This window comes from Equus quagga, chromosome 8 (assembly GCF_021613505.1).
Source record: "Equus quagga isolate Etosha38 chromosome 8, UCLA_HA_Equagga_1.0, whole genome shotgun sequence".
Taxonomy (NCBI): domain Eukaryota; kingdom Metazoa; phylum Chordata; class Mammalia; order Perissodactyla; family Equidae; genus Equus; species Equus quagga.
This window is the reverse complement of record NC_060274.1, coordinates 45599442-45611643: the sequence shown is the minus strand read 5'-3', so window position 1 is coordinate 45611643 and position 12202 is coordinate 45599442. Positions and strand designations below refer to the sequence as shown.

At 33.5% G+C, this 12202-nt stretch overlaps 1 protein-coding gene across 1 annotated transcript in view; it reads left to right on the top strand.

The window, feature by feature from the left end:
• The window catches only part of ZPBP (zona pellucida binding protein), a 125744-nt gene that overhangs the window by 20283 nt on the left and 93259 nt on the right, over nucleotides 1-12202 (top strand). The window contains exon 5 of the mRNA XM_046668924.1: nucleotides 5845-6063. Within this exon, the coding sequence (XP_046524880.1) occupies nucleotides 5845-6063 (219 nt within the window). The remainder of the gene's footprint in view (nucleotides 1-5844; nucleotides 6064-12202) is intronic.

Here is a 12202-nt window from a genome sequence, read left to right as displayed (position 1 = left end):
AGCACCCAGAATTACTATAAAATTTAAATTTGGCAAGACAGTGGATGTATGGTGACTCATTGCTTTAATGTGCGCTCTCTTAATTACTAGTAAATTTGAGCTTTTTTAATATTTTTATTACACAATAGATTACAGTGCCTTTTGTTTGCCAAAGTTCATCTTTTTTCTTTAGTAATTTGTGGGTTTTCACCATTCTGGATACCAGTCTTTTATCATGTTGCAATAGCTTCTGCCTGTCTCTCACTTGTCTTAACATTAGATATGATGTTGTTTATACTGCAGAAGTGTCAGATATTGTTGTAATGAGATTTATTAATTTTTTAAATTGGTTTGTTCAATTTTTTTATAAAAGATTGTTTCCTATACCTAGAAAATAAAAATACCTTCCTATGTTTACTTTACTAGGCCTATGTTTTTTTTTAATTAAGCTTTTTGTTTTGAGTTAATTGTAGATTTGCATGTAGTTGCAAAAGACAATATAGAGAGATCCCATGTATCGTTTACACAGCTTTCCCCAACAGCAACATTTTATAAGCTTACAGTACATTATCAGGCCAAGATACAGACTTTCTTACTGTCCACCAATCTTATTCAGTTTTCTCCAATTTTATATGTACTCATTTGTGTATGTGTGTTGTGCGTGTTTAGTTCTCTAAGTTTTATCCCACGTGTAGACTCATGTATCCACCACTACAGTCAAGATACAGAGCAATATGGTCAACAGAAGTATACCTTGGGTTGTCCTTTTATGATCAAACTTGTTTCCCTCTCACCCTCATTCATCATGCGTGACCACCACAGATCTTCTCCAATTCTGTAATTTCATCATTTCCAAAGTATGATGTAAATGCAGGGATCTAGTATGTAATCTTATGGGATTGGCTTTTTCAATTGGCCTAATTCCCTGGAAACTCATCTAAGTTGTTGTGTGCATTTAATCAGTTGTTCCCTTTTATTGCTGAGTTGTAATCCATTGTATGGAAGTACCACAATTTAACCAGTCATCCACAGAACATCTGAGTTGCTTCAGGTTTTAGGCTATTACATATAAAGTTGCTGTGAACATTGGTGTAGTTTTTTGTGTAGACATGAGTTTTTATTTCTGTGGGATAAATGCCCAAAGGGTTGATGGATCAAGTATTAATTGCATGTTTAATCTTGTAAGAAATTGCCATACTGTTTTCCAGAGTGGCTGTGCCATTTTACATTCCCACCAGCAATGTAAGAGTAATGCAGTTTCTCTGTGTCCTCACCAGTATTTGGTGTTGACATTATTTTTATTTTAGCCATTTTGATAAATGTGAAGCGATATTTCGTTGTGGTTTTCGTTTGAGTTTACTTAATGTCTAATGATGTTGAACATATTTTTATGAGCATATTTGCCACCTGTACATTCTCTTTGGTGAAATGTCTGTTGGCACCTTTTGCCCATTTTCTAATTGTCTGATATATTACTACTGATATTTTTTTGAGAGTTTCTTAAAAATGATATTTCTAAATACTATTCTTTTGTTGGTTATGTTGTTTGCAAATATTTACTTACAGTCTATATCTTGTTGTTTTTGTATCTTAACAGGATCTTTTTTTTTAATGGAGGGGATCAGAATATGTTTTTTTCATCTTTAAATGTTTTTACCTTTTGACCCCCTTAACCCATTTCTCTCCCAAACCCCTGCCACTGGCAACCACTAATCTGTTCTCTTGTTTTGTTTTGTTTTGTTTTAAGATTCCACATATAAGTGAGATCATATGGTATTTATCTTTCTCTGTCTGACTTATTTCGCTTAGCGTAATGCCATAGAGGTCCATCCTTGTTTTCACAAACGACAAAATTTAATTCTTTTTTATGGCTTAATAATACTTCATTGTGTGTATATGTATACACACTATATATATATATATATATATATATGTATGTATGTATATGTGTATATATATATACACACACACACACCACAATTTCTTTATCCATTCATCCATTGATGGACACTTAGGTTGTTGCCATATCTCGGCTATCGTAAATAGTGGTGCAGTGGACATGGGATGCATATATCTTTTCAAGTTACTGTTTTCATTTTCTTTGGATAAATACCTAGAAGTGAAATAGCTAGATCATATGGTTGTTCTGTTTTTAATTTTGGGGGGAACCTCCATTCTGTTTTTCATAATTTACAATCCCCTTAACAGTGCACAAGTGTTCCCTTTTCTTCACATCCTCACAAAAACTTATTTCTTGTCTTTTTGATAATAGCTGTTCTAACAGGTATGAGATGGTATTTCATTGTGGTTTTGATTTGCGTTTCCCAGATGATTAGTGATGTTGAGCATCTTTTTATGTGCCTTTTAGTTATCTGTATGTCTTCTTTGGAAAAATGTCTATTCATATCTTCTGCCCATTTTTTAATCAAGTTTTTTTGCTATTGAGTTGTATGAGTTTTTTATATATTTTGGATATTAACTCCTTACCAGATATATGATTTACAAATATTTTCTCCCATTCAGTAGGTTGTCTTTTCATTTTGTTGATGGTTTCCTTTGCTGTGAAGAAGCTTTTGAATTTGATGTATTTCCACTTGTTTATTTTTGCTTTTGTTGCTTTTAGTTTGGTGTCAGATTCAAAAACTCATTGCCAAAATCTATGTCGAGGAGCTTACTCACTATGTTTTCTTCTAGGGAGTTTATTGTTTCAGGTCTTATGTTCAAGTATTTAATCCATTTTGAGTTAATTTTTGTGTATGATCTAAGATAGTGGTCCAGTTTCATTATTTTGCGTGTGGCTGTCCAGTTATCCTAACACCATTTATTTAAGAGACTATGTTTTGCCTGTTGTATATTCTTGGCTCCTTGTTGTTAATTAATTAACCATATATGTGTGGATTTATTTCTAGTCTGTTTATTCTGTTCTGTTGATCTATGTATCTTTTTAAGGTATTACTATAGCTTTGCAATTGAGTTTGAAATCAGGGAGTGTGATGCCTCCAGCTTTGTTCTTTCTCAAGATGGCATTGGCTATTCAGGGTCTATTGTGGTTCCGTGTTATTTTTTCTGTTTCTGTGAAAAATTCCATTGGAATTTTGAAAAGGGTTGCATTGAGTCTGTAGATTGCTTGGGATAATTTGGACATTTTAACAATATTAATTCTTTCAATCCATGAGCATGGAGTATCTTTCCATTTATTTGTGTCTTCAGTTTCTTTCCTTAATGTCTTGTAGTTTTTAGTATTTTCACAGAGCCAAAGATTTTCAATCTTGTGAGGTGTGGTTTATCAAATTTGCTTATTAATCATGCTTTTGGTTTCAAGCCTAAGAATTTTTTGCGAGGCCATAGGCAAAGATTTTCTCCTAATTTTTTCCTGAAGTTTTATAGTTTTACTTTAAATATGATGCATTTTCAGTTAACTTTTGTTTAAATTGTGAGGTTTAATTTTTTGCACATAGATATCCAATTGCTCCAGTATCATTTCTTGAAAAGACTGTCCTTCTTTCAATGAATTGTATTTGCACCTTTGTCAAAAATCAGTTGAGAATAATTGTCTGAGTCTATTTTTGCGTTCTCTGGTTTTTCCATTGATCAATGTGGTACTTCGCCAGTACCACACTGTTGATCACTCTCACTATATAGAAACCGTTGATATGAGGTAGAGTGATTCCTCCCGCTGTTCTTCATCAAGATTGTTTTTGTCCTTTTAGAGTACGTCCCTTTCCATGTAAATTTTGCAATAATGTTGTATGTAGCTACAAAATATCCTACTGGAATTTAGAAGGGAATTGCCTTTAATCTGTAGAATTTCTTTCTCTATTATATTGAGTGTTCTAATCATGGACACAGTATGTATATCAATTTAGTTAGGTCTTTCTTGATTTTTTTTTATCTGTGTATACATGCTTTGTTAGGTGTATACCTAAGTATGTTATTTTTTTTGGAGCAATTGTTAATGTTACTAGGTTTTAAAATTTGGATTCCACATGCTTATTGTTAATATGTAAAAAGTGATTTATTATTTGTGTCTTGATCTTACCACATGCCGTCTCGTAGAGGTTACTTAACAGTTTTAAAATCTTTGTCTTTTTGTAGATTTTTTGTGAGACAGTCATGTCATATGCGCATAGGGACAGTTTGCTTTCTTTCTTTTCAATCCGTATGCCTCTTAGATTTCTTGTCGAACTGCGGAGACCAGGACTTCTAGTACTATGTTGAATAAGAATGGTGAGAGCAGACATCTTTGCCTTGCTTGGAGTATTAGGGGGAATCATCCAGTCTTTCGCTATTAAATGTGATGTTAGCTGTGGTTTTTATGGAGGTGCCCTTTATTAGGTTGAGGAAGTTTCCTTTCATTCCAAGTTTGTTAATATTTTTGAAGGATGTTGGTCTTGTCAAATGGTTTTTACTGCATTAATTAAGATAGGCATGTGGTTTTTACTTTGTGTTTTATTGACATGGTGTATTAAATTAATTGATATTCAACTATGAAAATATATAATTATTATAATTTTATTATATTATATTAATATTATTATATTGGTTATGATGTATAATGTTTTCAGTATCCTGCCAGATTTAGTTTGCTGGCATTGTCTTGAGAATTTTTGCATGTACTTTCATAAGAGATGTTGGTCTGTAGTTTTTTTTCTTGTGATATCTCTTTAATCTGGTTTTGCCATCAGGGCAATACTGGGCTCAATATGAGTTGGGAAGTTTTCCATCCTCTTCTGATTTTGGAAGAGTTCATTAAGAATTATTACTATTTCTTTAAATGTTGTGTAGACTTCATGAGTGAAGACATCTGGGCTTGGGCTTTTCTTCATGGATAATTCTAGGAATTTTGCTGCTCTCACTTTAGTTCAAATGGGGAACATTTCCTCAGCGTGTGTGCCAGAAACAGGCAGGGAGGGCCCCTTGATTAATGGAAGTAGCAGTAGACCTACCTGTCTTAGAAGGTGAACTTTTCTGATTTCTGGTATTATTGTGGATTTCTTTTTTTTTGTTTTTTATTTTTAATCTTGTTTTTTTTTTTTTGGAGGAAGATTAGCCCTGAACTAACATCTGCCAATCCTCCTCTTTTTGTTGAGGAAGACTGGCCCTGCACTGACATCCATGTCCATCTTCCTCTACTTTATATGTGTCACGCCTACCACAGCATGGCTTGACAAGCGGTGCCATGTCCGCACCTGGGATCCGAACCAGTGAACCCCTCGCCGCTGAAGCGGAACGTGCGCACTTAACTGCTGCACTACTGGTCCAGCCCCTATTGCGGATTTCTTATCATTTTTATATTTTGTGTTATTTTTGTGAGATTTTGAAATAGGTAAGAAAAAACTGTTCTCAATTCTAGATGTTGTAATGAAACTCAGTAGAACTCGCAGATTTGTTAGAAATATACTTTGTTTGGTGTCTTGTTGGTAATAATATGACTAATTTCTTCTAAGATGAATATCTGAACTTAGAGAATTTTCATTCCTGAGTTTGAGGCAGCATAATATAGCCGTTAAGGACACAGGGTCTGGGCCAGGCTTCTTGGTTAGAATCTTACTTTTGATAACATAGGCAGGCATTGGACTTGTGACATAATGCCTCTATCCCTCAATTTCCTCATGATGGATGTAAAAATAATACAAATTTTAAATGATGTTAGGAGATTTAAATTAATTACTATTTGTGAAGTGCCTATACCAGAATTTGTCACTTAGTAACTGCTACATAAGTGTTTGTTAAATTAAAAATATATATATATATATGTATTTACATATATATATGTATCCGAATAATGATTTCTCTTGAGTAGTTGCAGTATATTTGAATGGCTTAAATAATTGTTTTTATGTTATTCTGTTTAATTTTTTACAGCTTATCGTGAGCCTCGATATTTTTATGAGTTTACAGCTCGTTATCATGCAGCTCCCTGCAATAGTATCTATAATATTTCTTTTGAGAAGAAACTTCTTCAGATTTTAAGCAAATTGGTTCTTGACCTTTCGTGTGAAGTTTCCTTACTTAAGTCTGAATGCCATCGTGTTAAAATGCAAAAAGCTGGTTTGCAAAATGAATTGTTCTTTACATTTTCTGGTAAGTATATACAGTTCTTTAAGGGAAATAAATTGAGAACACAAAGCTTATTTTAAAGACATGTTGTGAATTACCAGCAGCATTTTTGGAATGTAAATATTATAAACCTGAATGTTTTGTGTTCTCTACTCAGTTATTATAGCCCCCAAAAGAAAATTTTACTGAATCATGTGCTTAATGAAAAGTTTGCACTTTAAAATAACTTAAACCTTGCTATGATAATTTACTATAGAATTGAATTTAGTTTAAGGAATGTCTATTATGTTATTTACTTGCAAAGATTTAATTGTGAAAGCATCTAGTTATAATAAGATGGTTTAATATTATAGACCAGAGGGACCATTCTAACAAGTTAGGGTGATTTTTCTAATAATACATAGTTGAGGCCCAATATTTTCTGGAAAACAAAGAATTGGACATCATATCTAAGGACTTTAGATTTATAAAGGGCCTGTATGAATGAGCACTTAGGAATAACCATCCATGTGTTTTTAATAGGTCCCAGTGGTAATAGGACCCCCTCTTTCTTTTTTCTCAAATGATATTGCCTGCTATTTTCCTTTCTTTACTCTTTGTCCTTAATTCCTCCGCTATCAGTGTTTGATTGTACTTACTCAATTCTCTGATTTTCCTTCTCTTTTTTATGGCCATCTAAGATTGAATTTTTAGACATGAGTGAGAGATGTGAAGCTTTAAGGGATAAGAACAAGAGAAGTTCAACCCTATTTTCACTATCTTTTATCTTCCTTACTACTTTTCTCTTCTCCAGAAAATCTTTGAGAGTTATTTTCTAGCCCCTGAGACAAATTTTCACAGAGACTAACTCTTTCTTTAGCTCTTCAAGGACTCACCATTAGCATTCATAAGGCTTATGGGGTCTTTGTACCCAGTGTGTTTAATAGGTGCTATTAATAGGCATTTCATATTCTTTAGAAAATCTGAAAGTGTACTTGAACTCGTAAGAGAAAAGAGATGATATTCAATAGAAATGAGGCATTGTGGGCTTGATTTGCATTTCTCTAGTGATTAGTGATATTGAGTATCTTTTCATGGCTTATTTGCTGTTTGTATATTTTTTTTGGAGAAAAGTCTATTCAATTTTTGCCGGATTTTTATTTTTTTCCAAATTTTATTGAGATAGTTGACATAGAACATTATGTAAGTGTAAGGTGTAAAACGTAGAGATTTGTATATGTATATGTTGCAAAATGTTTACCACAATGAGCGTTAACAAATTTTATCATCTCATATAGTTACAGTTTATTATTATTCTTTTTGTGGTGAGAACTTTTAAAAGCTACTCTTTTAGCAACTTTCAAATATACAATATAATATTTTTGACTATACTCACCATGCTCTGCATTCCATCCCTGAACTTATTCATCTTATGACTGGAGGTTTATACCCTTTGTCCACTTACATCCATTTCCCCACCTCCTGCTCCTGGTAACCACCAGTCTGTTCTGTTTCTATGAGTTCCATGTTTGTAGAGGCCACATATAAGTGACATCATAGAGTATTTGTCTTTCTCTGTCTGACTTATTTCACCTAGAAAAATACCCTCAAGGTTCATCCACATCGTCGCAAATGGCAGAATTTCCTTTGCTTTTGTGTCTGAATAATATCCCATTGTATGTATATATCACGTTTTCTTTATCCATTCTTCTGTCAGTGGACACTTAGATTGTTTCTATGCCTTTGCTCTTATAAATAATGCTGCAGTGAACGTGGGGGTGTAGATATCTTTATGAAATAGTGATTTAATTTTCTTTGGATCCATATCCAGAAGTATAATTGCTGGATCATGTGATAGTTCTATTTTTTTTTTTTTTTTTTTAGGAAACTTTCTACTGTTTTCCAAGTAGCTGTACCAACTTATATTCCCAACAGTGCACAAGGGTTGCATTTTCTCCACATCCTCACCAGCACTTGTTATCTCTTGTCATTTTCATAATGGTCATTTAAACAGGTGTGAGGTGATATCTCATGGTTTTTATTTTCATTTCCCTGATGATTAGTGATGGTCAGCACCATTTCATATACCTGTTGGCCATTTGAATATCTTCTTAGGAAAACATATCTATTTGGGTACTTTCCATTTTTAATTGGATTATTTGTCTTTTGCTTTTAACTTGTATAAGTTCTTTAAATATTTTGGATGTTAACACCTCATCAAACATGTGGTTTGCAAATATTTTATGCCATTCTATAGGTTGCCTTTTCAGTTTGTTGATTATTTCTTTTCTGTGAAGAAGCTTTTTAGTTTGATGTAGGCCCTTACTTCCTTGTGTTTTCATTGCTTGTGCTTTGGGTGTCATATTTATAAAGTCATTGCCAAGACGACTGTCAAGGAGCTTTTCCCCTATGTTTTCTTCTAGGGGTTTTATGGTTTAGGTCTTAACATTTAAGTCATTAATAAATTTTAAGTTAATTTCTGTTAGGGGTGTAAGATATGGGTCCTGTTTTATTCTTTTGTCTACAAATATCCAGCTTTCCCAATACCATTTTTGTAGATTACCATACTATTTTGATCACTATACCTTTGAATATACTTTGAAGTTAGAAGTGTAATGCCTCCAGCTTTTTTCTTTCTCAGGACTGCATTGGCTCCTCAGGGTCGTTTGTGGTTCCATATGAATTTTAGGATTTTTTCCTATTTCTGTGTAAAATGCCATTGGAATCTTGATAGGGGTTGAATTGAGTCCGTATATTGCTTTGGGTTATGTGGACATTTTAGCGATATTGATTCTTTCAGTCCATGAACCTGAGATATCTTTCCATGTATTTGTGTCGTCTTCAGTGTACAAATCTTTTACCTCCTTGTTTAAATTATTCCTAAGTATTTTATTGATTTTTATGGTATTATAAATGGGATTGTTTTCTTTATTTCTTTTCAGATAATTTGTTGTTACTGTATAGAAATGCAGCTGACTTTTGTATGATTATTTTGTATCCTGCAACATTACCGAATTTGTTTACTTGGTCTAGCAGATTTACAATGGAGTCTTTAGGATTTTCTCTGTATAAGATCGCTTCTGCTGCTGCCAGAGACAACTTTACTTCTTCCTTTTTGATTCAGATGTCTTTTATTTCTTTTTCTTGCCTGATGGTTCCGGCTAGCACTTCCAGTACTATGTTATATAATGGTAGATGTGGGCTCCCTTGTTTTATTCCTGATTTTAGGAGGAAAAAGCTTTCAACCTTTCACCATTGAGTATGATATTATCTGTGAGCTTGTCATATGTAGCCTTTATTATATTGAGGTACGTTCTCCCTATAGCCAATTTTTTGAGAGTTTGTTTTGTGAATAGATATTGAATTTTGTCAGATACTTTTTTGGATCTGTTCAGATGGTCAAGTGATTTTAACTTTCATTCTATTAGTATGATGTATCTCATATTTGTTGATTTGCATGTTGAACCATCTTTTTATCCTGGGGATGAATCCCACTTGATCATGGTATTTGATGCTTTTAATGTGCTGTTGAATTTGGTTTACTAGTATTTTGTTGAGAATTGTTCCATCTATATTCATAAGGGATATTGGCCTGCAGTTTCTTTTTCTTGTAGTATCCTTGTCTGGCTTTGGCATCAGGGTAATACCAGCCTTATAAAATGAGTTTGGGCATTTTACCACTTCCTCAATTTTTTGGAAAAGTTTGAGAAGGATTGACATTAATTTTTAAATGTTTAGTAGAATTTACCATTGAAGTCATCTGGTTCTGGGATTTTCTTTTTTGGGAGGTTTTTGATTATTGATTCAATCTCCTTATTCGTTATTGAACTGCTCAGATTTTCTGTTTCTTCATGATTAAGCCTTGGTAGGTTGTATGGTTCTAGGAATTTATACATTTCTTCTAGGTTGTCCAATTTTTGGTATATAGTTATTCATAGTTGTCTCATGATCCTTTGTATTTCTGTGGTATCATTTGTAAGGTCTCTTCTTTCGTTTATAATTTTATTTATTTGGATCCTCTCTCTTTTTTCTTGGTTAGTATAGCTAAAGGTTGTCAATTTTGTTCATATTTTTGAAGAACCAACTCTTGGTTTCGTTAATAATTTATGTTTTTTTCCTACTATCTATTTCATTTATTTCTGCTCTAATCTTTATTATTTCCTTTCTTCTGTGAATGTTGGGATTAGTATGTTTTTCTTTTTTCTAGTTCTTTGAGGTGTAACGTTGGATTGTTTATTTGGGATCTTTTTTCTTGATGTATACCCCTTTATTTTCTTCCAAGGATTTGAAGTTTTATCTCCTACATGTAGGTCTATGGTCCATTTTGAGTTAATTTTTGTATATACTGTGAAATAGGGTCCAACCTCATACTTTTGAATGTGGAGTTGTCCCAGCACCATTTTTTGAAGGGATTCTTCTCTCCCCATGGAATTGTCATGGCACCCATTTTGAAAATCAGTTAGCCACACACATATGGGTTTACTTCTGAACTCTTAAAACCATTTCATTGATCTGTATGCCCTTCCTTATGGCAGCACCACACCATTTTGATCATAACCTTTTCATAGTAGCAGTGTAGTCAGATTTGAAATTAGGAAATGGGGGTCTTCCAGTTTTGTTCTTCCTTTTCAGCATTGTTTTGGCTTGCAATTCCATATGATTTTTAGCATCTGCTTTTCCATTTCTACCAAACAAGGCCATTGGGGTTTTGATAGGGATTGCATTAAATCTGTAGATATGTTTGGATAATATTACCACCTTAACAATATTGTCTTGCAATCCATGAACACAAGATATCTTTGCCTTTGTTTAGGACTTTGTCATAGTCTGTTGGTCTGCTGTAACAAAGTTCTACAGACTGGGTAGCTTATAAACAATGGAAATTTATTTCTCGTATTTTTGGAAGCAGGAATTCTGAAATCAGGATGCCAGCATGTTTACTGAGGGCCCTCTTCAGGATTTCAGATTTCTCATGATATCCCCACATAGCAGAAGGAGCTAAGGATCTTTCTGAAGTCTCTTTTGTAAGATCTCTAATCTCATTCATGAAGGCTCCATTCTCATGACCTAAGCACTTTCCAGAGATCCCCATCTCCTAACACTGTCACATTGGGCATTAAGATTTCAACATATAAATTTGGAAGGGGGACCTAAATATTCATATTATAGCAGACTTCTTTAATTTCTTTCATCAGTGTTTTTCACTTTTCAGTGTAGAGTCTTATACCTGTTGATAATTTTATTACTGCATGTTTTATTCTTTTTTATGCTATTTTAAGTGCAATAATTTTCTTAATTTCTTTTTCACATCATTCATTGCTAGTATGTAGAAATTCATTGATTTTTGTGTGTATTCTGCATCTTGGTTGAATTAGTTTACTAGTTCTAATAGTTGGGGGTTTTTGTGCTTGGAATTTTTAGTATTTTCGTCTGGAAGTCATGTCATCTGAGGATAACAATAGTTTTATGTATTCCTTTCCAATTTGGATAACTTTTATCTCTTCTTCTTCTGAAATTGCTCTTGCTAGAATGTCCAGTATACTGTTCAGTAGAAGTGGCAAAAGTGGACATCCTTGAATTGTTCTTGATCTTAGGGGGAAAACTGAAGTCTTTCACTATTGAATATGATATTGGCCATGGGTTTTTCATAAAAACTCTGTATGAGGTTGAAGCAGTTCTTTTCAGTTCCTAGTTTATTGAGTGTTTTTATGATGAATGGGTGTTGGATTTTGCAAGATATGTATCAAATGAAGTGATCATGTGTTTTTTCCCTTCCTTCTATGAATGGGGTATATTTATAATTTTTGATTTTCCAATGGTGAACTGCCCTTGCCTTCCTGGGATATATCCCACTTGGTCAAGGTATATTCTTGGTCCTTCTTTTAGTATGCTGCTGGAATTGGTTTGTTATTATGTTATTGAGAATATTTGCATTTATAATGGCGGTTGGCCCAGGGTTTTCTTTTCTTGTGATGTCATCATCTGGCTTTGGTATCAGGGAATTCTGGTCTCATGAAACGAATTAGGAAGTGTCACTGCCTATTCTATACTTTTGGAAGAGATTGAGTTATTCTTTAAAGTCTTGTAGAATTCACCACTGAAGCCATCAGGTCCTGGGCTTTTCTTTTTTGGGAAGTTTTTAACTACTGATCTGACTTCTTTATTTGTTATGTGCCTGTTCGTA